The sequence below is a fragment of the Rhinolophus hipposideros genome, assembly GCF_964194185.1.
Source record: "Rhinolophus hipposideros genome assembly, chromosome: 6".
In the NCBI taxonomy this organism is placed as follows: domain Eukaryota; kingdom Metazoa; phylum Chordata; class Mammalia; order Chiroptera; family Rhinolophidae; genus Rhinolophus; species Rhinolophus hipposideros.
Genome location: NC_138052.1, coordinates 95,747,168 through 95,773,084, shown reverse-complemented (window position 1 = coordinate 95,773,084; position 25,917 = coordinate 95,747,168). Strand labels below are relative to the sequence as shown.

General features: G+C 47.8%; 1 protein-coding gene across 2 annotated transcripts in view; it reads right to left on the bottom strand.

Annotated features, from left to right (window-relative positions):
* Positions 1–24,880, bottom strand: part of DGKD (diacylglycerol kinase delta) — a 100,458-nt gene extending 75,578 nt beyond the window's left edge. Inside the window, exons 1-2 of one of the 2 annotated variants that reach the window (XM_081050738.1) lie at positions 24,702–24,880; positions 655–765 (exon numbers count right to left, since the gene is read on the bottom strand). In XM_081050738.1, the coding sequence (XP_080906864.1) occupies positions 655–765; positions 24,702–24,857 (267 nt within the window). In that variant the 5' untranslated portion in view covers positions 24,858–24,880. Of the gene's footprint in view, positions 1–654; positions 766–21,752; positions 21,839–24,701 lie in introns of those variants that run through there. The other variant, XM_081050739.1, reaches the window with a different exon arrangement.
* Between the last annotated feature and the right edge of the window lie 1,037 nt (positions 24,881–25,917).

Sequence of the window (25,917 nt, the reverse complement as noted above, 5' to 3'; positions counted from 1 at the left end):
AAGCGGGACCACGGCAAGAAAAGTCCAGAGGTAAAGAACTGCTGTTGACACACCAAGAAACCCAGTACATTTCAGAAATACCTTTCATTAGTTTCGTGGGTGTATACTTATCTCCAAACTCTCAAATTGTATACATTAATTATCTACAACTTTTTTTTTTTTTTTTTTTTTTGAGAGCCCACTGGCCCATGTGGGAATCGAACCCGCAGCCTTCGGAGTTAGGAGCACGGAGCTCTAACCGCCTGCGCCACCGGGCTGGCCCAATTATCTACAACTTTTTATGTGCCAATTAGACCTCAATAATTTTTTTAAAAAGACATTTTAAGTCTATAACAAGACATTTATAAATGTCTTATTGAGACCCCCCCCCAATCTTTCTAAAAGGAAGATATCCAGCTGTCATATGGTTATTTCCAAGATATTTTCTACCTCCCCTTTGGTGATATATGACATTAAACAAAAAGAAGATAAAAATCATTGTTTCTAAGAAATAAAAGATGCCTTGACACAAACAAAGCCTGGCACTCTAGAGCAGGGTGAACCTCGCTGGAAAGAACAGCGCTGAGTATGGGAGTTCTGCCCAGCTGAGGACCACAGCCCAAACCTCCCCGGATGGCCGGTGTTCTCCGCGGAGGTCTCCTGCATGCATCTTACCTTTGCAGTCTTTGCATAGTACAGCGTTCGCCCTCGAAGCTTGAAGTATCTCCTTTTGGATCGTTGGAATGAATTGTTCTGTTTGGTCAGCATCCCCTCTTTGATGATGGTCTGAAAGCACAGAAACGGACTCATGAGCGTGTGTTTTCACAGCGCCCTGTGCTCGTCCACCGCGCTGCACACTGGCGGTCTGCTGCATTCGCGAATGGAGAGGGCCGACAGCCCGACAGAAATATTTCTCACACTCTCCCCAGACCTTGACCTATGGACAGGCCAAGCCCGCTGCCGGGGGAGGGCTAACACAATTCTCTGTGGGGCGATGGCATGCCTGAGTGGTGGGGGTGTCAGAGACCCAAGGTGTGCCCTGGATATGCCGGGGGGCGGGGGGGAGTCCGCAGAAGGGGACACGCAGGCTGGAAGGAGCACAGTAAGCACCCGGGCCAGTGCAATCTCCAACTTCAGCATTTGGTCTTTTTCAGCTATTCTTGGCCCCGTCTCCGTGTTCTCTGGCCTCCTGCCATTTCTCAGGATCCTATTGCCAAAACTGTCTACGTAGGTTGCTGCGGGGTTCGGCACAACTCCAGGCCTGCACCCCACTCAGCCCTCACCCCAATTCACAGGCCGGGCACGTGCGCCTACCCACACTGTGAGAGAGAAATGCCACAGCCAGTCATCACACTCATCTCATCCTGTAAATCTGACCAGTCCACCAGGAAACAGAAGTTCCCCTAAGAGAATCAAGAGGCGGACAGACAGCAGTGCCCTACCTCAGCTCGATGGACGCCAAGAATGGGGCATGGCTTCTCCCACAGCTGTGTCCCCTCACGTTGTGTCCCATGTGTTGGACACCTAATGAGCCGAGGGAGCCCCACAGGCCACACACAGAAGTTAAATGCCCCACCTGTCTACTTGATCGTTAAGACACATGGACCCACATGAGGCCGCTAACAGTCAAAATTAGAAAACAAGATGTGTAAAACGAGAACCTGGCTCTCCCCTCACGTAACATGGCATGTCTCCCCCCATGTAACGGAAATGTCCGTTCTCCACGGACTCAGCACGGAATGGAGGTAGGATCTGCCCACCTTCCGTTCGAGGACAAGAATATAGGTTCAGAGAAACTTTCGCTTAGTCACCGAATCCCGCACAGCTCTGCACTGTAAGTACCTTTCTGTACAGAGCACGGGCATCTGTGGCCACTTAAGATGACACGAGATGAAACCAGACACAGAAACCTGCCGGCACCCAAGCACCAGGCGGCAAGAGCAGGGCATGGGTGCCGTCTGGTCCCCCTCACAGCCAACTCCTCACCGGGGAGGGTGCAGAACCTGGGACACAGCGGTACCCTTTGGAGAACAACACTGAAGAAAGCCCCCAAGGCCCTACACCCCCCACCGCTGGCCGTGCAGCCTTCTGGGGTGTCCTGGGGACGCCGGTAGCGTGCTCCTCTCCTGTCCCCAACACAGGACGCCCCCTCTGGGAGCTTCCTGGGCAGGATGGGCTGCACATGCCAGCTCACAACCACGGGCCAGGTGTGAGGGAATCTGTGCCACGGGGCGGCCTAGTATTACCAACGGCAGCACTCTCCAACTCCAGAGAGAATCGACCCAGAAGAAAAGTGACTGAGGCGACCACCCACTCATTCTGTGCTGTATACCTGCACCTTTACTCCTGAGGAGCTCACCCACCCACTGCCCCAGGTAATTGGCGAGCGCCTAGAAAAGAGAGGAACACACCACCACCCAGCGATCGAGGGACGACACACACCGACTACAGTCACAGAGTCTGAAACCACCATCCTTTACTGAAAAAAGATGGGCTTCTCAGAAGTGTGGGGCCACATGCCCAACCTGAATGCAGCTGCTCCCAGGTGGAGAGAAAGCCCCAACCTCTAATCCCAGCAGCTCCAGAGAGAAACCAGTCTTATGGAAAAACTCCCGGGCTGCTTCCTAACATTCCCTGCAGACCCAAATACACATGGTGACGCTCATTTCAACGTGCTCTTCAAAGACACGGGACAGCTAGTCTGTGCACAGCCGTGCAGGGCCACAGACGCCTGCACCCCATGCCAGGAGAGCCTCGCCCCTTGACCCCACAGGACCCACTCATGGGCACAGGCACCTCTCCTTGCCCACACGTCTTCCTTACCTCTGCAGGGGAAGTAATCGCTTCCATCTCTTTCCTAAATGCAAAAAAAAAAAAAAGGACGACACAACCAACAAGCACCGACCCAGAAAAGTTATAGTAAGTTATCTTTAAAGGAGAGAGACTAGAGCATTTTCTCTTACGCCTTCCGCTACATGTCTCACAACACATAAAAGAAAAGCAGAATTAAAACACAATCCACTACACACACACACACACACACACACACACACACACACACACATCTTTCAGAAAGCGGATGAGAGCTGATCGCGGGCTACCCAAGGAGAGCTGCTGTTCTATTTATAGAACAAGAGAGCTCAGAAAAAGACTCTGGTGGGTTTCAGCGGAAAAGGCTGGGAAGAGATAAAAACCAGTATTTCTTTGAAGCTTTCTCAGAAACTGCATTTCTTCTGATTCGCTGCTCATGAATACTACAGATATGTTGCAGAATATTTTTAAACAGTCAAAAGCGATGATCTAAAAGTGGTCAAGAAAATAACACCCCTGAATAATCCGCTATGTTTTGCATTTGGCAGCCTGTAACTGGCACCCACAGGAAACGCTGCTCAGCTGGCAGGCTCCTCCTCACCCCCTCCCCCCGCCCGTCCCCCCCAGCAGAGAGCCAGACACCCAGACCCCAGGCGCAGCTCGCGCAGGGCGTGCTGGGCGGCCAGGCTCGTATAATTGTCTTGTCACGTTCTTTGCACAAACTAAAGAGCCAACCCTGTCCTTCAAGCAATCCCAGGCACCTTCGTTACCATCAGGGACAAGAAAGGACAGGTTTACGACACACACCGGCACTGAGAACCAGAGTAGCAAGTGCGCGAGTGAGCACTGGGCCCTCCAGACAGAGAGGAAGCAAATCCCCGAGCTGGACTCCAGTGGTGAAAGTGGCAGTGTTCAGCCTGAGCCACCACTTCCCAGACAGACCTGAGCGCTCCACAGGCTAGACCGCCAGGTCACCTGCTGTAGGGAAGCGCAGGTCTCTTGGTCACCGGGTTCAGGAACAAAGAACTGAGGAAGGCAGATTCCCCTCACAAGAGGCTTAATAAACGAGGCCCCGTGAGCCCTGGTCAAACCCTCCCGCACAGCAGGCGTCCTCTGTCTTCCAGGAGCCACGTGTGCCCAGTCACAGGGTGAGGATGTCCCGTCTCTGGAAAGGCAGCGGGAGCCCCCTCCCTCATCCCTCCCCAGACATGGCCACAGCACTGGCTCTGAGGGCTAAGGGACAGCTCAGACAGGAGCAGGCAGGGGGCACGGGGAACCAGGAGCAGAACAACTGCCCCGAGACGAAAAGCTTCACAAACCAGGTCTCAGAAGAAGAGCCAGGGTCTGAGCGGACCAAGCAGAGGCCCCTGAGACCCTCAGAGGTCACACAGAGCCCGAGAGGGCCCGGAGCGAGGGGGACCGGCCCCCATCACTGACAGCCGGGCTGCGGGTTCACAGGGGCCCCAAGTCGAGGGGTGGAATCTTCCTAACGTGCATTTTAGAAAGATGATTTTGGTCACAATGTGGAGGAAATGGGGAGGGGTGGAACTTGAGGCAGGCAGAACACTCCAGAAACTCTTGTAAGAGGGCAGCGATGAGCATCTGAGAGGAAGGGGACATGCCACAGGCACGACCGACAGAACCCAGGATGGCTCTGAGGGGCCTCCCAGGGGAGGATGTGGGCTGTGTTCAGGGCCCTGAGTGGAGAGCCGGCAGCAGACATGTGGTCGGTGGGAAAGAGAAAGTTTAATAGGGGAGACAACTCAAGGCAGCTGCTTATGAAGAAGGAATGGAATGGGAGGGGGCCAAGGGACCCAATCAGGAACCCCCGACACGAGCGTCGGGTGCAGAGAGTAGGTGGAGTCCAAGCAGAAGGATGAGAGGAGAGTGAGCAGAAAGCCAGGGAGCAGAAGACAAAGTGCTGGGAGGACCCCTTGGACGCCTAACAGCGGCCAGGCCACAAGTGGGGACTGGGAGAGCCAGGGAGGGCCCTGCCAGCGTAGACCCGGCGGCCTGAACCAGGCAAAGCCAGATCGAGTGCACTGAACGGGGTTTTTATTTTTTGCTTAATTTTTTTTTATTGGATAACTGTTTTTTCAGGCCCCATCAGCTCCAAGTCAAGTCGTTGTCCTTCAACCTAGTTGTGGAGGGCGCAGCTCAGCTCCGTCCAGTCGCCTTATCAATGTTAGTTGCAGAGGGCGCAGCCCCCCATCCCATGTGGGAATGGAACCGGCAGCCTTGTGGTTGACAGCACGCGCTCTAACCCACTGAGCCATCCGGCCGCCCCGAACGGGTTGTTTTTAACTTGCATGTTTCTTAACGTTTTATAAACATGGAATCAGACTGAGCGCGCTGTACTTTAGCTTCCGCTTTTTCTGTCCTGCTATACTGTCAGCAGCTTTCTGTATCAGTAAACATATTTTTGTCAGCTCCAGAGGACTTCACTGCACTGACGTGTACATGTCAACCTCGTCACCCCACTGCTGGGACATTCAGAACGCTTTCCGCCAACACTATCAACAATGAATGCTTCAAAGCACACTGCTGTACCGAAATCTCAGCACAAGTCCTGAGCTATTCCCTACAGCAAGTCACCAGGAGTAGAACGTGGGGATCGAAGACAGCCCAGAAATAGACACTTGCAGATTGGCGACAAAGCAGTGTGACAGTGGCAGCATCACAGGCTGGGGGAACACAGACACTAGTCAGTGAATGGGGCTGAAACACGGGTTATCCAAGGGGGAAACGTAACGGGTCCCTTCCCTCACAAGTCACCCCCCCCCCAGTGGACTACGGATTCCGTGCAAAAGGCAAAACTTGAAAAGTTTCAGCAGACGATACAGGAGAATTCCTTATGACTGGGATTGGGGAAACTTTCCTAAATAGGATTAAAAAATACTAACCATAAGCTATAAGACTGCTTAAGCTAACAATATTCCAACTGAGAAAGAGAAGCCACATTGTGGGAGAAGATAACATGAGATACTGCCGACAGCCAGAGCCAGCTTCCAGAATATTCTAAGAACCTCAGCAAAAACGATAACAAAAAAAAAGAAATCACCACAAGGAAAACTGGCAGAAGGCATGACTGGGTGTCAGCAGAATGGTGACGAGAAGACGTTGAGCCACAGGGGGCTTCACAGAAATAAGGCCTGAGGCTGACGTCCTGGCACTGTACTGGCTGGGGTGGGGGAGACCCGTGTACAGCTTATTACATGCATCACGACTTACATGTATGTTGTGTGTGTTTATTTTTTTAAAAAAGGGAGGGGACAAAGTTAATCAATAAAAGAACAGTAGTAAAATCTCAGGCAGGGCTTTGCCAAGGCTATCAGTGCCTCGTCCATGTGAGTGTGAGATTTCCACCTGCCTGAGAGGTGGAGACGGGCTGCAGGCAGGCCAGGTAATGAAAGGGGGAAGGGATAAAATAAAAGGAGAAAGGAGTGGAAGTTTAGCCGAATGTGCACTTCAACCATCTATTTGTGCTTAAACTTTAGTCCTTCAACAAAAAAACCTACGTTAGGCAACACCATCCAAATTCACAAAGTCCAAATAAAAGTGGGGATATTAGCATAAAAATGTAATATCAAAAGGACTATTGAAATGTTCCCATGGAAAAAGCTAGTACAACTTATTACCTGAAATTTGCATAGCACTTTTCATGAGCATTTTCGTATCTATTTGCCTTCTTAATAGAACAAACACTGTGCTCTACGAGACAGACACTAATATTCTAACTCACAAATAAGAAAACTGGTTACCAAGAGACTGAGTAATATGTTCAAGGTTAAACAGCTAATAACAAACCACAAAAGAAATGTCATGCCTCCTTCCTCTTATCTAGAACCGTCTATGGTTTATAGTCTATAAATACCAGAATTCATAAAAAGGAAACCACCAGAAAAGAATCTGTTCACAAAACATAAAGCACGTACAACATATTCAAAGAGCCACACGTTACTTAACCTGTGGAACGGTCCACTGACTCATTCCTCTCGTGGCTGGCACGGCATCTATTCTGAGTGGGCTGGCTGCAGCAAACGGAGCCAGTCTCCCAGTGCTAAGCCCACTTCCCCGTGCTGGGCACAAGACTCAGTCAGAGACCAACACAGACGTGCTGCCGGGGCGGGGAGGTGGGGGCGCTGCTTCACTGACACGTGGGAACACAGGTGGCTCCCACTCCCCGTTCCCCTGCCTTCTCGCCTTGAATGCACACACCACATCTAGAGCGGTGGCAGCCATGTTGAGGCCCTGAGGTGACAAGCCAACAGTCTAAAGTCGGTAATGCAAAAAGGCAGGCACAACCTGGGTCCACGGGTGTCATCGGCCCGCCACATGCATTCCTGGCTAGTAAAGGTAGGTGGGCTGAGTTAGCTCCTGCTGGGTCACCATCAATGGCCACTCTCTCACGAATACCAGTGTCCCAAAATCTCAGGGCTTTCCATAGATGATCCCATTTCATCTACACAACGCCCCTAAGGGAGACATGGTAAACATTCCCATTTCACAAAAACAGGGACCAAGAGATGAAAGTGTCAGTATTTGTCGAGTGCTTACTCTGTACCAGGAACTTGGTTTTACCATCAGTATTTCATTTCATCTTCACCACCTCGGTGAACAGTTACCACCCCATTTTACTTAGGAAGAAACTGAGGTCTAGAGGGGACCCCTGTCTATAGAAAAGGGACACAGGTGGTGTTCAAACCCAGGTCTGTCTGATTTCAACTCTCTCCACCTTCATTATCAAGTAAAACGGGAAAAAAATGCATACTGGAGGAAAGGTTTTCATTTTTTGTTCTGTTTTGTTGTTTTTACAAGTTAAGCAAGACTAACTATAGTTCTAACTAATCGTCCCACTTTTCTGGGTGAACATACAGACAAGCGTGCATGTATCAAGGCACAACCCATCTCCACTACACACGACAAGGGCAACCCCGAGCCACCAGCAGCAGGAGCAATGTCCCAAACACACAAACGCTGTGGTTCAGTTAAGGCAGCAAGGCGTCACCCAAGGCTTCTGTGAGCCTGCGCAGTGAAACCCACCTCTCTATGGACTATGGAATGAAACACACTCTTTGTTTCAACAAATATTTATTGAACACTTAAGTGCAAGCACTGCTGGGAATATGATGATGAAAGAGATGAGACCCTTGACCTTTAGGGAAATTGCATGCTGGTAGAGGGATACTTTCGCAAAGTAAAAAGTATCGTTAAGAATTTGCTTTAATTACTCAGAAAAAAGTGGGGCTGGGGGATGGGGACAGATGAAACAAGAAAGACACGAGGCTGAGGACTGTGCAGGCTGGGTGATTAATTCAACTCTTCTCCTACTTTTGTGTACATTAGGAAATTTCCATTACGGAGGGAGACAAGGAGCTTTGCTAACCCAGAAGTGAATGAAACACACCAGAGGGCTGAGTGCAAGGCCTGAAGCTGGTACCGCTGGGGCTGAAAGCAGCCCCGCCCCTACACCCCAGTTTCCTGATCTGTCTACGCCGCTTCAGGGGGTGCTGTACAAAAGGCAAATACCTAAGAAATGCTCATATACAGCAAAATGCACAAATGTAAAGCACTAGCATAACCATCGTTACCCTCTCCCTGAGCACACGCCCCACCCTCTGTCCCCTGCCCATTTTCAGACATTAGGTGGAAATGAAGCCCTGTGTGAAACAGCCTGACTCTCGGCGGCCGTGTGTACTGGCGGTTACTTTCCTTCCATGAGAACTGAGTCCAGCCACTGCGAACACCTGCCACCAATATCCTTCCAACGTGTTTCAGTGTGTAAAGAAAAGTAGGTTACAGAACACACAAATTACTTAATAACCTGCTTTTCCAAACGATGTCTTGTCACCACCTCTGCTTTTATTTTGTGTTTTGTTTCTCTCTAGACTATTCGAATGCTTAAGGACTCTGACATAATTACGAACCTATCTAAGAAACTGACAACTTTTCATACATCAAATAGTTACAGTGTCAGGCTAAAATATATCTTAGTCCTATCAAGACCTTGAACTCCCTGCCTAGATAAGTTCAGATTTATTTTCAACACAGGATTTAAACGTTTAGACAAAGGCTAACACAGCTAAGACGCTCCATAGAATGTATACATTTATTAGGATACTCCAAAATTTAAATCCTACGTTCTTACAAGTCACGCCCCTTTGTATATCTGACAGTCGGTACTGTTTCAACTGTGTTTTAGGACATTGCAGAGAAGAGACTGAGGGCAGACTCATCTCCACCTTCTGTTACTAAGCACAACATCCTAAACCCTCATGTCAAGACAGCCACTCTGACCGTCAGGAAGCTTCAATTGAAGGGCAGCATGTATGTGATGCTTTTGTTTTGTGACTATAAAATATTATAAAATAGTAACACTCGTTTTAGAAAAATGCAGTAAAGTAGAAACAAAAATGATCCCGGCTGCACCACCAAGCGCCAAGTTGGGACACTGCCTCCTCTTCCTCCCCGCGCGGGGCTTTGCACACAGCTGAAGGACCCCACGCCTCTCGCTTCCCAGCACCTCAAAGCACTGTCCCGTTACTGCCCACACGGCTGCATTAGGCAGGAGCGCCGCACCTGGCTCCCCCACGTCCCAGCTGTGTGGCCTGCTGCCGGCCACCTCCGCCACACGGCAATTGTCACGCCCTGTGACGGTGAAGTAAGACCACTCAGGCGCCGAGCACAGCACGGGGCCAACACCAACACGTGTCAGCGACTGTTCTTAAACTGGAGTGCTTCCCAGTTTGCAACTTTTTATACTTAACAGTGCAGTAGACACCCTGGCAATTATGCTTTTTCATATTTAAGATAAATTCCTCAGGACAGGATCCCATGGGTGAAATGACTGGGTCGAGAGCATGCACTTTCTTGGAATTTTTCACACATGTCTGAAGCTATAGTTTCTATAAGCAGCAAAATTCCAGCTCATACACAATATTAGTTAGACATAAAAATACACTTAGGTAATACGTCCATCTTGACACAGCGGGGTTTTTGTTTGTCTGTTTGTTTTTGCCCTCTTAGAAATACATGCAAACCTTCAGCCTCCACAGAGAGAAAGGGGATGCAGAACAATTTCCCAGGCTTCCTTTTCGCTCAGCTTCTGAGTGAAATCTTTATCAAAGATAAACAACCTTTATCAAAGAAATCAAAGACTATCAAATGGGAATGGATTTAATGAGATGAATATTTATTTCAAATTTTTTGAAACCATGAAAAGAACTGAATTGAGTCCATACTCTCAAACATGAAATGAAGAAGAGTTCTATGGCGGTAAAAATTCTGAAATGCAGATATTTCCTTTTAAACTGTTTAAAATGTGTAAATGTCTCATAGTAACTATACACAGGAATGATTCTATTAGGACTCACTTTATGAACTCTACCGAGACCAATCCAAAATGGGCAAGATTACCAACCAATCCTAAAAAGCTCATTGGTTGGTTTTTAGTATTACAAAGTATATAAAGCTTGAGAGGCAGAATCCAGCTTTAAAAAGTGGCCCTTGGCAAATAGTGCTGAGATAACTGGCTACTCACATGCAAAAGAATGAAGCTGGACCTTGCCTCACATTATACACAAAAATTAACACAAAATGGATCAAAGACTAATTATAAGAGCTAAAACCACAAAATCCTTAGAAGAAAACATAGGCATAGATCTTTTTGACCTTGGATTTGGCAATGGTTTCGTAAGTACGATACCAAAATCACAAGCAAAGAAAGAAAAAACATGAACCTGACTTCACCAAAATGTAAAACTTTTATGCATCAAAGGACATTATCAAGAGAGTGAAAAGACAACCCACAGGATGGCAAAAATATCTGCACATCATATATCTGATAAGGGTCTAGTATCCAGGATATACAAAGAACTTTTACAATTCTACAACAAAAAATAATCCAATTTAAAATGGGCAAAGGACTGAAACAGACATTTCCCCAAAGAAGATATACAAATAGTCAATAAGCTCATCAAAAGATGCTCAACATAATTAGTCACTAAGGAAATACAAATCAATGCCATGAGATACCACTTCATACCCACCAGGATGGCCATATTAAAAAAAGGAAGGAAGGAAGGAAGGAAGGAAGGAAGGAAGGAAGGAAGGAAGGAAGGAAGGAAGGAAGGAAGGGAGAGAGAGACAAAGAAAATAACAAGTGTTGGCAAGTGTGGAGAAACTGGAGCCCTTCTACTTGCTGCTGGAAATGTAAAACGGTTCAGCCCTGGTGGAAAACAGTTTGGAGCTTCCTCAATAAGGTAAACACAGATTTACCCAGCTATTCCACTCCCTGGGCACACACCCCAAGAATTGAAAGCAGGCGTTCAAACAATAACTTGTTCATAGCAGCTCTATTCACAACAGCCGCAGGTAGAAGCAATTCAAATACACATCAGCAGATGAACTGAGAAACACAACGCCGGCTATCCATACCGTGGAATACCACCCAGGCATACAGAGGAATGAAGTGCTGAGACCTGCTACAGCATGGATGGGCCTCGACAACATGCTACGTGAAAGACGCCAGACACAAAAGGCCGTTGATTGCAGGAGTCCACTGATATGAAATATCCAGAATAGGCAAACGTGTCGATTAGGGGTTGCCAGGTGCTGGGGAGGAAGAGGGAATGGGCAGTGACGGCTCAATGGGAAGGGGATTTCACGTAGGGGATAGAAGTTCTGGAACTAAGCAGTGGCTCACCACATTGCACATTGCTAACATGCGTAACGCCACTGAACTGTGCATTTTAAGTGGTAAAAATAGTTCAATTTTTAAAAAAAGCAACAGAGTCGCCCTCTTCCATCTTGCCACAAGGACAAAGCACTGTTCCTCCTGGAGCCTGGGGTGTACCTCACCCTCGTGGGGCCAGAGGAGCTGGGCTCAGGAAAACCACCAACGCAGAAGAGCAGAGCCAGTCGGAGTGGGTGGCAGGTGGCCCAAAACAACCCAGCACCGAGACCAAGGTGACGCGGAGAGCTGCCCAGAGCACTGGCGGCACAGCCCTGGACTTGTGGCCAGTCTCACACAGTACAGCCAAGCTCACAGCTAATAGCAGTTCAAACCCACAGACTCATTTTAATACACCCCCAAAACGGAAAGCAAAGGCCTGCCAGCCTCATGTGCTGCAATCACAGACCACTGCCAGCACAGGAGGAAGAACGGCAGGGTCACGTGTGGGCCCTGGGCCAGCCACCTCAGCCACAGGACACATGCTGTCCCCTCTGCCCGCAACCCCACCTCTGGGCTCCATCCAGAGTAAAAGACAGCTTGCGACACAGCGAGCAAGACTCAAAGACCTTAGAGCCAGCTTGCAGGGGCTCTCCTGGGAAAATGGGGACAATTGAGAACATTTTCCCTATTTTCCCAGGAGAGCCCCTTCAAAAAGAATGACGGTAACTGATGTAAAACACTGATTAAAAAGTCATGAATCCAGAGTGGTACAAAGAGAGAGAGAGACTCACACACTCGCCTCCTCTGGGGAGACTATTCTACCAAATCCTTGCTTTGAAAATTGGTGATTAATCGGGAAGAATCCATCCATTCCCCTGCCTTTTACAGAGGAACTGTAGTCCTTCCCCAGGGGGAAGAATTCACAGAATAGCATCAGATGAATGTGGAAGGAACGACAGAAGGGGCGGGACCGCCATATGCCGACTCGCACTACAACTGATGCAGGCAAGTATGAGGTATGGGTGCAGGAAACCGCTGGGAGACACGGTGGAGAAAAGGATATCTGTGTGTGCCCTGGAATCAGCTCCCAGACACTGCTGACTGCGAAAGGGAAACCCACAGATCCAATGGAAAGGTCTAGCGTCTCCACAGAAGCCAAATGATGACAGCAGACAGGACAGCCTGACAGGACTCAGAGCGTCTCAAATCAAGGTTTGCCCGAAGCGTCCACCTGGACATAACCCAGTCTTCAAACCGTGGCAACCCCGGTTCGCAGCAGGCACAGAGGATGAAAGAACAAGGCAAAAGAAACCAGGAAGAAACCGTCACAGAGCTAGAAACAGACTTTACAAGACAAGTGCCCGTCTCTTCAAAAAGCCAGTGTCACAGTGAGGAGGGGAGAGAAGGTTGGGGTGGGACAGGGAGCTGACCTCGGAGACGAGAAGGAGCCAACCCAACACGATGCGTGACTTTGGCTCGCGGACCCCAGAAGGGGGGCTTCAAGGACGCTAGAAATATTTTTGGTTCAAGTTGGGGAAATCTAAAAATGATGTGGATGTCAGATATTAGAAAATTACAATTCATTTTGTAGGTATAACAATGGTATTAGAGGGAAATGTCCTTATTTTTAGAAGTTTAGATGCAATAATGGTACATAGGAAAATGTCACTTTTAGGAGAGGCACGCTGAGCTATTTGGAGGGTACACTGTCGTGATGTCTACAAATCACCTGCAAGAGATTTAGCAAATTATTTACTTACATTCAATACGTATAGATAAGGCATGTCTGGCAACATGTTCAGTACTGAGTCTCAGGAGGTGTATTAGGTGCACAATGTACTGCTGTTATTTTTACATTTTTCAGAACAAGAACCTGGAAAAAAAAAAAGGTTTCCTTGCAAAGATAATGTCACACTGTATGGTGCAACCATTACAAAGGATAATAAAGATATTTTAATTCCATGGAGGAATGCTTATAACATTAAAGTGAAAACTTAGTTTCATTTCAACTAAATTAAACATATCCAGACAAACAGTCCAGAAGGAAACACTACGGTAATGACAGCGGTAACGCTGGCGGACCCATGGGTGCTGAACTCAGGGTCTCACCTCCTTCCCCTTCCCGCCTTCTCCCGCTTCTCCCACTTCCTCTTCTGCCACTTCCTGGAAGCCAAGGACCCCAGAGCCCGACCAGGCCCTCTTCCACTGTCCCCTATTCTCACTCAGGCCCAGGGGAACCGTTCCCACCTTCCGCATGCTTGAGGGGCTGCGTGGGATACCCCAGGAAGGGGTGCGATCTGGAATCACGAGACCTGGGCAGCCTCACAGCGCACTGCCTGCTGAGTCTGTCCCTCACCTGTGAAAATGGGGTAGCTGAGCAGAACAGGATCCGAATACCAGGCAGCAGAGCTGTGACAGCAAAATTCTGAGTGGTCCTCAACCACAGCTCCTTTTCTCAGAGGAGGCCCCATTACCCAGCCGGTCATGTGAATCGCAAGCCTCCTCTTCCCAACACCCACACCAAACCAACACCGACTTCTCACAATGTCAAACCCAACTAATTCTCTCCAGGGCCATAATCCTGGCCCAGGCAACCATCAACTCCTACCGCATGGGGCAGCCAGCATCCACTCCAGCAGCCACAACACAGCTGGAGTGACCTTTACAACCTGGATCCGATTACGTCTCACTCCTCGGAATCTTAAAGCAGCAGGATCCCACGAGTGCAGAGCTCCCCATACGGCCCCCCACGCAGCTCCCCGCCGCCTGGCACAATCCAGGTCTCCCCGACTTGCTAGTTCTAGCTACACCAGCTTTCTTTCAGCCCCTTAGTTTCCCCAAGCTTCATCTGGCCACAGGACCTTTGCATACCTCTCTAACCAGCTACCTCCGCCAAATTCTTTTATTAATTCTTTAACAAAATTTTCGTCATTATAAAATAGTGCATGTAAAGTTAAGTCCACAAAACAAAAATGCACAAGTTGAGAACCCAACTAACCACCACCCAGGTCAAGAAATAACATTGCCAGCACCCCAGAAGCTCCTTCTCTCGTATGCCATCCAATCGCCTCCCGTCCCTTGCCAGCACCGAGAATTCTCTGGTCACCAGTTCCTTGCAGACAAGAGCTTAAACACACACGCAGACAAGCCTACACCCCGGGGCGTCCCTTCTATTCTGACCTGGCTATAAATGGAACACACAGAATGTATTATTTTATGTGTGGCTTTTTCAGCCAGACAGCTTTAGTGCTGTGATTAATCCTTCCATCGGCAGGTAGCACTGGCTGGTTTTCACGGATGTACTCTCTTGGAAGAACATACCATAATTTGTCCATTCCACTGTAGGGAGTCGTCTGGGTTGCTTCCACTTTGGAGCTATTACAAATAATAACAGTAGTAATACGCTTGCACATGCCTCTTGGAGTACATTTGCTTACATAAACTGTTAGCAAGACAGTATGCTGAAAGAGTATACATTTCCTCAACTTTCACAGACACTGCCAAAGTGTCTCCTAAAGTGGTGTCACCAATTTAATATCCCACCAACGACAGATGGGCCCTTGCTCCTGGAAGACACGCCAAACGACAGAGATGCATAGGGCAAGGGATGGGGAGCTGGGGACCGAGCATCCATGCCCTCTCCGGGTGTTACCCTGCCGGCAGAGTAATGGGCTCACCCACCCAGAAACTCCCTAGTCCTCCTGAAAAAGAGTTTTGATAACAATCGGCAGACCCCCTCCCCACTAGGAAATTTGGGGGCAAGGCGGACCTTTCATACCTCTAATCATCTGTTTGGTCCTCTGGGCCATCAGCCCCTAACCTGAGGCTATCTAGGGGCCCCACCCCAGTCACCTCATTAGCATAACATCAGGTGTAGTCCAAAGGGGCCGTCATGAATAGCAAAGACACTCCTAAGTCTCAGGAACAAAGAGCAGATATATTTTTTATTATACCACACAAAGACAGATTTTTGTACACTGGCCTGTATCCACCAACCCTGCTGTACTCTATTATATATTATACCTTATCTGCATACGTGCAGGGCTGAGGAAATAATTCTATCATCTTCCTCATATTCATTGCCAATCCTTACACCGTTTCTTTCTTTTCCTTGCCTTACTGCAAATGTTGAAGTGGCAATCATGGCATCTATTTCTTGTTCTCATGGTGGGGAGTACGGGGGAGCTATCAACATGTACCATTAATTAAGCATGAGGTTTGCGGGTTTTGTGGCTGGTCTCAGATTGAGGAAGTTTCCCGATTCCAGGAGAGGGCAACACAGTGCAGGAGCACAGCCCTACCCACACGCTCTGTGCAGCTTTTACACGGCAATGCAGAGTAGTCACAGGAAGGGGGACGACGGCCCACCAGGCCTAACTCTACAGCCTGGGCTCCACAGAAAAAGCTTGTTGACACCCTCCCTGTTTCAATGTGAATGAGTGTTGAATTTTATCAAAATGTATTTTTCCACATCTGTTGAGACAATCATACATTTTGTTTAGGAAGTTTTCAAATTTTGTTGGTCTCATAAAAAGAGATACAGCGTGTTTATTGCTTTTTCTATTTCCTGGAAGCATTTATGTAAAACTGGTGTTATTTTTTACTTAAATGCTTAGACTTCACCACTAAAAGTCATCTGGATCTAGATTTTTATCCTTGTTGAAAGCTTTTAAATTATGGATTCAGTATCTTTAATGTGATAAAACGATTTGCATTTTCTATTTCTGGTGTCAGTTTTAAGTTGTTTTTCTAGGAACTTGTCTACTTGGTCTAAAATTTCAATTTTACTTGTGTAAAGTTGTTTGCAATACTTTTTAATTATTTTTAATGTCTGTAGCATCTTCGAAGATGTCTCTTTTTCATTCCTAACATTGTTTGCCTTCTCTATTTCTTCTTGATTACTCCTGCAGGGGTTTGTCAATTTTATCCGATTTTTCACATCAGTTTTTGCCTTTGCTGATCCTTTTTAATGAATGTTTCCCCATTTCATTAACTCCTGTTCTTCATTATTCCCTTCATCCCATGTTCTTTGCATTTATTGTGCTGCTATTGATCTAACTCCTGGTATACATGCCTAGACTGTGGATTTTCAGCACGTCTTCTGTCCTCATATAAATGCATTTAAAGCTATAAATTTCCCTCTAAAAATGACTTAAGCTGTACCCCATTAGTTATGATATATTTTGCTGTAATTCAACTCAAAGTATGTTCCAGCTTTCTTTGACTCGTAAGTTATTTAGAAAGAGATTTCTAAATTTTCAGATACGTGGAAATTTTCATTTTCCTGACTTTTAGCTTAACTCCATTGTTGGTAGGGAACAGTCTGTATAATTTCAATCCTTTTAAATTTGTTGAGCATTGCCTTGTAGCCAGCATTCAGTGAATTCTGACAAATGTGGCTTGTTCATTTGGACAGAATTCAATTCTGCAGTTGCTATATATGTCCATTAGGTCAAGTTTAATACTTATGTTACTCAAGTCTACATTTTTACTAATTTTTTTTGTCTGCTTATCATAACAGCACCTGAAACAGGGATGTTAAAATATCCCACTGTGATTATCAATTTGTTTATTTCCATTACAGTTGAATTAATTTTTCCTTTACATATTTTCAAGTTATTTTATTAGATACATACAGATTTTAAATTATATCTGAAGTAAACCATTTATCATTTATCAGTATATCTTTATCGCTAATAAATAAATTTTGCCTTCAAAGTCTATTTTGTCTGATAGTAAAATAGCGACACCAACTTTCTTTTGGTTAGTGTGTGCATAGTATTCTTTCCCATTCTTTTACAGTCAATCTTTTTATATCCTTTTGTTTTAAATATGTCTCTTTTAAATAGCCTTATCACGTTTTCTTACCTGTCTGACAATCTCTGTCCTTTAACTGGAGCATTCAAGTCCACTTACATTTAATGTGGTTACTGATAAATTGGGATTTAAGTCTATCAACTTACTGTTTTGATCTACCTATTCAATGTTCCCTTTTCTCTCCTTTTTTGCCTTCTCTTTTAGAATTTCTTATTATTCCATTTTCCTTGCGTTTTAGCTAAGATATCATATAGCCATTCACAATTTAGTGGCTGCCACACAGATTACATGTATTTGGGACTTGTTTAACATTAATTGGTTCATTTTTCTTCTTGGTGGAAATGCAAGGACCTTACCTCATTTACTGCGTTAATTGATTTAATGGTTTTTTTTCCAAAATGTGTCAAAACTGCACAAAAAATAAAAAGTTGATATTTTGACTATTTTATGCATTTAAGAACATTCTGAGCTGCTTTGTACATAAATGACATTGTTTTTATTTTAAACCTATGTTATATGGTAATAAATTTACCATTATATTGAATGTTCCCAAAAATACTCAAAACATACTGGGTGGCGTCAATTAGATTTACGTCTAATAGATAAATTAGAATCTAATGGCATTGATGACATAAAAAAAATTGTTACCAAATACGGAATACAAAACATCTTTTGATAGTGCAAGCCACAGGAAAACATCCGAAGCAAGGCTTAAAACAGTTCTATTCCATTTACCTTCCTTCTGACTTACATGCCATTGTTACGTACTTTAATTCTATAGGTATTTTAAACCCAAAGACAATTAAGTTTCACAGTCGATACTCATTTGGTCTTTTCCATGTCGATACCCTTTTTGTTGTTCTCTATTCCTTTCTGCAACTCTAACCTTTCACCTGAGATCATTTTCCTTCAGCCAACAACAAACAAACAAAAAACCTTTACTGTTTCATTTAGTGTGGATCTGCTCACAAAAAAGATGTCTTTGTTTCTTTGAAAATGTCTTTATTTCAGTTTGATTTCTGAAGGATCTTTTTGATGAGTAAAGAATTCCAGGTTAGCAGTTTCTTTCAGCACTTAAATTTCAGTTGACTTCTGTCTTCCTGGGTTTCTGTTAAGAACACAGCTGTCAATCTAACTGTTGCTCTTTTGAGGGTGATCAGTCTCCAGCTGCTTTCAAGTCTCTTCGTCTACGGTTTTCAGCAGTTATATTAGGAAGTGACTGGGTGTGGTTTTCCTTGTGCTCATGGGGCCATCGAATCTGTGGATGGCACCTTTTAATAACTGCTGAGAGATTCTCAGGCATTATCTTTTCAAACATTGTTTCCGCCCAATTTTTTCTCTTCTTTCTGAGATGACAAACACAAGTTAGAGCTTCTCACTGTTATCTCTGATTCCTAACCTATCTAATTTTCCCATTTTTTCACGTATCCAGGCTTCCTTTTGGATATTCTTTTGCGCTATCTTCTGGGCCACTAAATTATTTCTCAGCTGTGTCTAATCTGCCCTTCCTTTGAGCACTTAGCTTTGATTATTCCATTTTTCAGTTGTAAAATTTTCATTTGGTTCCTTTTGAGTTTCTAGTTCTCGGCCAAACTTCTCAGTCTGGTCTTTCATCTCCTTAAACATAGTAAGCACAGTTGTGTTACAGTCTCTATCTGCTATCCGGAGCCTTCATAGTCTCTTGTTTCTATTGGTATTAACTCATGTGGCCGTGCCTCCCTCCCGTCTATTTTTCACCATGCCCAGAACACTGCATTTCCAACAGGGCTTGTGAAAACAACGGGAGGACTAGATGAGGTTAACTCCCTCTACAGAGCATTCAAGTTGCTTCTGTCAGAAACCTGGAGACAGTAGCACTCCAGGATAGTTCAATCTAATTTCAGAGACCAGATATGATTTGAAGCAGGGCTGCGACCCTTTGGAAGTCCTGCTTCTGGTTCCTCCGCATTCCCTGGAAGTGGCTTTTTGGGATCCCAACCCAAATTAAGGGATTCACCCAAGACTGCTGCCCTCTGGCAGAGCCTGATGCCCTGGCTCCACCCCCAGCCTTACCCCCATCAGGGCACTTTGGACAGCCTGGGAGCTCAGCCTCTCAGCTTCCCTTCAGAGTCAATATATGGCCCCGTATTCATTTCCTGTGGCTGCCCTATAAGCAAGCACCGGAGAGTCGGGAGGCCTAAACAACAGAAATGGTTGTCTCACAGTTCAGGAGGCTGGAAGGCTGACATCAAGGTATCGCAAAGCTACGCTCCCTCTGAAGGAGCCAAGGGAAGATGCCATCACCTCCTCTAGGGACCCCACCGGTCCTTGGCTTGTGGCGGCATAACTAACCTCTGCCTCTTTTCACATGGCCTTTTCTCTGTGTCTCTCTGTATCCAACGCTTCCTCCCCTTTCTCTTATAAAGACACCAGACATTAGATTTAGAGTCCACTCTAAATCCAGGATGATTTCATCTCAAGATCCCTAACTAATGGTATCCGCAAAGACTCTACTTCCCAATAAGGTCACATTCTGAGGTTCCAGGTGACTTGGGGTCGGGAAGTAGGGGGGGACACTGTTCCCACTATACACCCTACTACTGACCCCAAGGTAAAAAGCAGCCCCAGGTGCCATGCTCACTTCCACAGCCCATCGTCCTCCCCCATTCTAGCCCCGCACGAAGCGTCATCTTACTAGCTCTCTCAGATTAGCAGATGGTGCATGGCAGGATGGCTAGTCAGTTACTCGGCCCCCCATTACCGGAAGTCACTTTTTCTTACCCATCTTTCAGATTGAGCCAAATAGTCCCTTCATCAAGAAGCCCTTCCAATAACTCCCTGAGTATCAGGTCACATTCACTTATTATATCCTCCCAAAGTACTCCGGCCCTCTCCTGTTTAGCACTCATCACTGTCACCACTATACATTAAATGTGTGATTATTTTAGTAATGTCTGTCTTGTCTTCGGACCATTAGCTCGAGGGGGGCTTTTGTTGTTCAGTAAGATGCCCAAGTGCCCAGCACACTTAATTTTCAGGTCTCCAACATTTGCTGAGTTAAACGGGATCTGTGAAACAAGGAAAATAATGCCTATCCCAAGGTATTCCCACTAGTATTCAATAAATTAACAACTTTTTAAAAAACGGTGTTCACTCCTAATTGTCTGCCAGATTCATTTTTCTTTGCGCTTCTGCATGACAGACATGGAGACTCACCCAGATCAACTTGAGCTGGGGGAGGAGGGGGTCAGGGAGATGACTACTGTTTGAAACACAAAAAATGAACAATCAGAAAGACAAATAATCATAAAAGCAACCCTTTATTTAATGCTTACAATATGCCAGGCAATACGCTAAGTGTTGTACATAAATTATCCCATTTAATTCTGTGAGTTATCGTCATTTCTATTTTATGGATCTGAGAACTATTATTATCATTTCTATTTTGCAGACATAGAAACTGAGGCTCAGGAACACACACCTAACATTTACTGTCACTACTGCCAACCCAAGAACTAATGATTTGCCTGTTTACAGATGAGGAAACCAAGTCTTAAGAGAAGTTTAAAAACTCGTCTGTGATCACATGTCTTTTAAACAGGGGAACAGGATGTGAATCAACTTCATTTGAGACCAAAATTTAGGCTATTTAATATGACTACACACTAGCTTTAAACATATTTTATACCATTTCACATCCACTAAGAAGGCGGTCATCAAAAAGACAGCCAAACTGAGGACGTGGAGAAATTGGAACCCTCCTCCACTGCTGGGAAGGATGTAAAATGGTGCAGCCACTTTGGAAAACAGTCTGGCAGGTTCTCAAAGGTTAAGCACAGTTACATGCGACCCAGCAATTCCACTCCTAGGTATATACCCCAGAGAAACGAAACATGGACATGCGTGTTCATAGCGGCGATATCCTGAACAGCCCGAAGTGGAGCCAACCCGAGTGCCCATGAATGGATGAATGTAAGTAAAATGTGGTACATCCGTACTGTGGAATATTATTCAGCAATCAGAAGAAAAAAGTACCGGTACATGCTACAACATGAATGAACTTCTAACATATCATGTTAAACGAAAAAAGCAGACACAAAAGGCACATGCTGCGTGATTCTATGGATAGACGGAGACAGAAAGCAGACAAGCAGTTACCTAAGGTTGAGTGAGTTGGCAGGAAATGGGGAGCGAATGCTAATGGGGATGGGTTTCTTCTTGGGGGTAATGAAAATGTTCTAAAACTGATTGTGGCGATGGCTGCACGTCTGTGACTATACTACAGACCACTGAACTGTACACTTTAAAGGAGCGAACTGTGTGGTATGTGAATTTTATCTTAATAAAGCTGTTGTTCTTTTTGTCTTTTACCACTTGAACATTTTACATAAAAATATCAGACATGCATGAAATGCTAAACAACCAACCATCCCACATCTGCACACATCAAATTCTCAGTATACTAAAGGCTTGGGAAAAGTTTTAAAAGCACCTCATAAACGAGAGATTTACTTGGAGTCTGGTAAGGCTTCTTTTTACACACGTCACACGGTCTTGTTTCTCAAAGTCTGGTCCACCGAGCAGCAGCAGCAGCAGCTGGGAGCTGATCAGAAAGGCAGACTCTCAGGCCCTGCCCCAGACCTACTTAACCAGAATGTGCATTTTAACTAGATCCCCACAGCCTGTGTCTGCACATGCAAACTTGAGAAGCACTGTCATCAGATACTTCCTTTTCTTTTGCCATTAAGACAGCTGGAGCTTGCACTAGACTAATATTTCAAAACGGAACATACATAGAACTCTGGTCCTGAGCCAGCTTGTCCTCGGTTCCATTCATTCCTCGCTCTTCTGCTCTGTCCCAAACGGTGGAGGGGCTGATCCACGCAGGGTGGGTTTCCCAAGCAAGGGGGGGGATGGGGTGAGTTCCAGCAGCAGCTGTGCTCCAGCTCCTGCCAGGCGACCCAGGGTGCTTCCAGGCTCTGGGAGGCAGCAGGAGCTCCCGGAGTCTGATATGCCACCTCCTCCCTCAGTCCTCCAGCTTCGGGGTGGCAGTGGTTTCCTGTTTGTTGCCTCATCTCAGGGTTGCCTCACTGCCCACTGTTTGCATTCTCAGTTCTTCATCACCTATGCAAGCATGCCCCTAATCAAATTCCCGCTTTTAAATACTTACAGTGGGTGTGGTTTTCCTTTTTGGACCCAGAATGATACCCCATACCACTCTGGATATTTCTCGCATGCACCACATATACCAGGGTTTTCTGAATGGCTTATCTGCACATTTCCTACATGTAAACCTCACATTCCTACATGTAAACCTCACATTTCCTACATTCTAACGACCTCTAACAACCCAAAAGAAAAATCAGCCTTAAGCTATTTGTACAGCAGATGTGACTGTATTCAGAAACCCAAGTCCTCACAGTGTATTTTTAACACTCTACCCATCACTCCTCCTCAACTACAACAGCTGGCATAGCAGCTATTGTTTTGTTTTGTTTTGGGGGGGAGGGGACCTGCGTCCTACGAACAGAATTCTGGACAAACACTGACATCTGAGACATCAAATCTTAATCATACTTATAAATCACACGGTCTACCCCAGACTAGGCACGCACCATGCTGGAGAACCGATCAACAGGACAGAACAACTCCAATGAGCACCACTTAGGGTTACTTGGAGATCTTCCTAAAAGCACATCTGACCCTGTCACTCCCCTGCTTTAAACAACCCTCAGCGGCTCTCTCTTGCCAAGGCCAAAACCCAACTCCTAAACTAGCGGTTCAAAGTCCAGCCCATCTACCTTTTCAGCCTCTTCCTAACTCCTCTCAACCTGACACCTCCTGACCATTCCCAGGCAGGCCTAAACCTTTAGACACAATATTCAACTCTGTGGAAAGCCCTTCCTTCCCACTTAGCCTGGCAAAATCTTCCCCGCAAGATCCCGCCTTAAGGGAGACCTCTTATCTGTGCCTCCCAGGGTAACAGGATTCTCCGACGTCTGAGCTTCTCCAGCACTTACTATGCCGTACAGTCCCCTGCACATGTATCCATCTCCTACAGACTGGGAACCCCTACATGGAGAAATTGCCCTCCATCTTGGGATCCTGACCATGGCTCAGATCCAGACCCATATTTACTAGCTGTGATACCCTGGGCAAGTCACTGAACTTCTCTAGCTCGGTTTCCTAGTATTCCATAAGATAGGGATGATGGGAGTAGATAACACCCAACTGTACATGTAGGGGCTTATCACCAAATACTAAATGAGTGAACGCATGTAAAGTGCTGTCAAGTTAACCCCAGAAAAGTGCCTGGCACATAGTGAGCACTAAAGAACTGTCATCGTTATAATCATTAGTTACTATACCTGGAACAAAACAGGTGTTCAATATACCTATTTGCTGAATAACCGGAGCACTTCACAATAAACCTGTTTGTAACAGGTTAGGACCAAAGGCTACCAGAAGGTAACGGCAAGAAACGGCTCCCAGGGCAAAAGGAACAGCCGAACCTAACTGGCCCCGAAGACAAAAGCGCACTGCAGCAGACTGGGAAAGTCTGTGCCAGCTGGCTCTGCCGGGGCTGCCCACAACAAAGCCAGCCTGCCCTCTGCCACCTGTCCAGCCACCTGCTCGAGGAAGCCCTCTTCCACCAGAGAAGGGTCACCTGTAGCAAAAACCATCGGCAGTTTTCAACAGGAACCGTAATGGGAAAACAAAGGGTGCAACTTTCCTCCTGCAGAAAGGAAATGCGTCTTTCTGCAGCGAACACTTGGCGCCTGGAGTTCTGCACGGGGCGTTCGGTGCCAAGCGGGAGCGCAGCCAGGGAAAGCCCCCTCTGCCCGCTTTCCCGAGAGCGAGGGCGAGGGCGAGACGGTCACAAACCGCGCGTCCCCTCCCTGTGGGGCACGAAAACACACGCGAGTGAGGAGGGGAAGTCTCCACACTTGGCTCCAACTGGGTTCGTCGGGGGACCGCCGGGGAGCGCGCAGAGCCCCCGGCTCCCGCGGGAAAGGGCCCGACCCGTCCTCAGCAACGCGCCGCGCCCGGGCTCGGGGAGCGCCCGCCCCACGTCTGCGCGCTCGCCGGCCCGAGGCCTCAGTTTACGGCGGGTCCCCGCAGCGCGGGGCGCCCTCACAGCCCAGCAGGCGGAACCCGGGCCCGGGCCCCGGCGCACGGCGCCTCCTGCCCGGGGCCCCGACGGCGCCCACCTGCACCCCGGGCCCGGGGTCCCCGCCGCCACCGCCCGCCGGGAGGGCGTGCTCAGCCCGGGCGCGGGTCGGATGCGCGGCCCGTTACCCCGCGGGGCGCGCTCCGCCCGGGCCGCTGGACCCGGGGCCGGGCCGGGCCGGGCCTGGGCGGCTGCTCCGGCCGCGCCGCGGGCCTCACGGGGCCGCCGCGGCGTGAGGGGCGCGCGCCCGGGCCGCTGCCTCGGGCTCACCTTCTGGCGGATCTGGCCCGACGTGGACACCTTGCGGATGAGCTTCTGCGGGGAGCCGGGCTCCGCTTCGGGCTCGCTGTCTGACGACTCCTCGGGCGGCGGCGGCGGTGGCGGCTGCGGTGGACCCGGCGGAGGGGCACCCGCCGCCGCCGCCATGCTGCCGGGCCAGCGCGCTCCCAGCGGCCAGGGGCGGGGCCCGAGGCCGGGCTGGGGGGCGGGGCCTGTGCGGGCGAGGGGCGGGGCCGGGCCAGGGCGGCCTGCTCCGCCCCCTCCGCGCCCCCTGCCGACCGCTCGCGGGACCCGCCGCCCCCACGCGTCTTGTCCACAGGCCCGGGTCCTAACCATCTGTCTATCTCGCTAGGACACAATTTGTGTTCTTTTGGTTTCTACGTTCACTTTTTAAAATCTTTACCCTTACCCTTCAAGAATGTAAGTGACCTTCAGTTGGCCCGGGACCGTGTCTCTCTTGCCCTACATTGTGTCGTCAGCATCGGAAGCAGCGTTGGGCATTTAGTAGTTGCACGATAAACCATTGGGGAGTGGATGAACGCATGCACAAATGCAGGGGAAAGAAGAAACGACGTGGACGGTCCGCTGGGTGCCAGAACGGGCATGCACAATTCCATCTGGTAAGGCTTCCTGGAGAAAAGATGTTTGAGGAGAAAAGGAAATGCCAGCAGGACTTGTCCCTAATGGGGAACCGTGCCGTACGGAGAGACCAGATTGTGCAGAGCACTGGAAACAAGCAAGTACAAGCTCCAAAAAAAAAAGGAAACTGTCGCCTGAAGGGAGGAAAATAACACGAGGAGATAAGCCTGGGGAAGGGCAGGTCGGACAAGGCTTGTGAACCTGATAACAGGGTTGGTCTTTTTTGCTGAGCCCTAAAGGCCAAAGGAAGCCTACGGTGGGATGGGAGTCACAAAACTGGAGCCTGTGATCCAGGCTTTGAGGTAATCAGGGCAGGTAGCTACCCTGGATTATTGGGAGGGGCTGCAGAGCTGGAGAAGCCTGGGGAAGCAGCAGCGCCTGGGATGAGGAGCCGTGGTGAGTGGGTGGAGCCCTTCCCTGCGGGCAGCCGGAGTGGAGTGCAGTTGGAGGTGAGATCAGTTGAGTTTCTGCTGCCCTTGAGGACATCCGGTTGGAGAGGGCTTGGTGCCATCCTCCGAAAGGGGCGAATCCTTAGGGTGCTGCATAAGTGTCCCCTTACCCTTTCAAA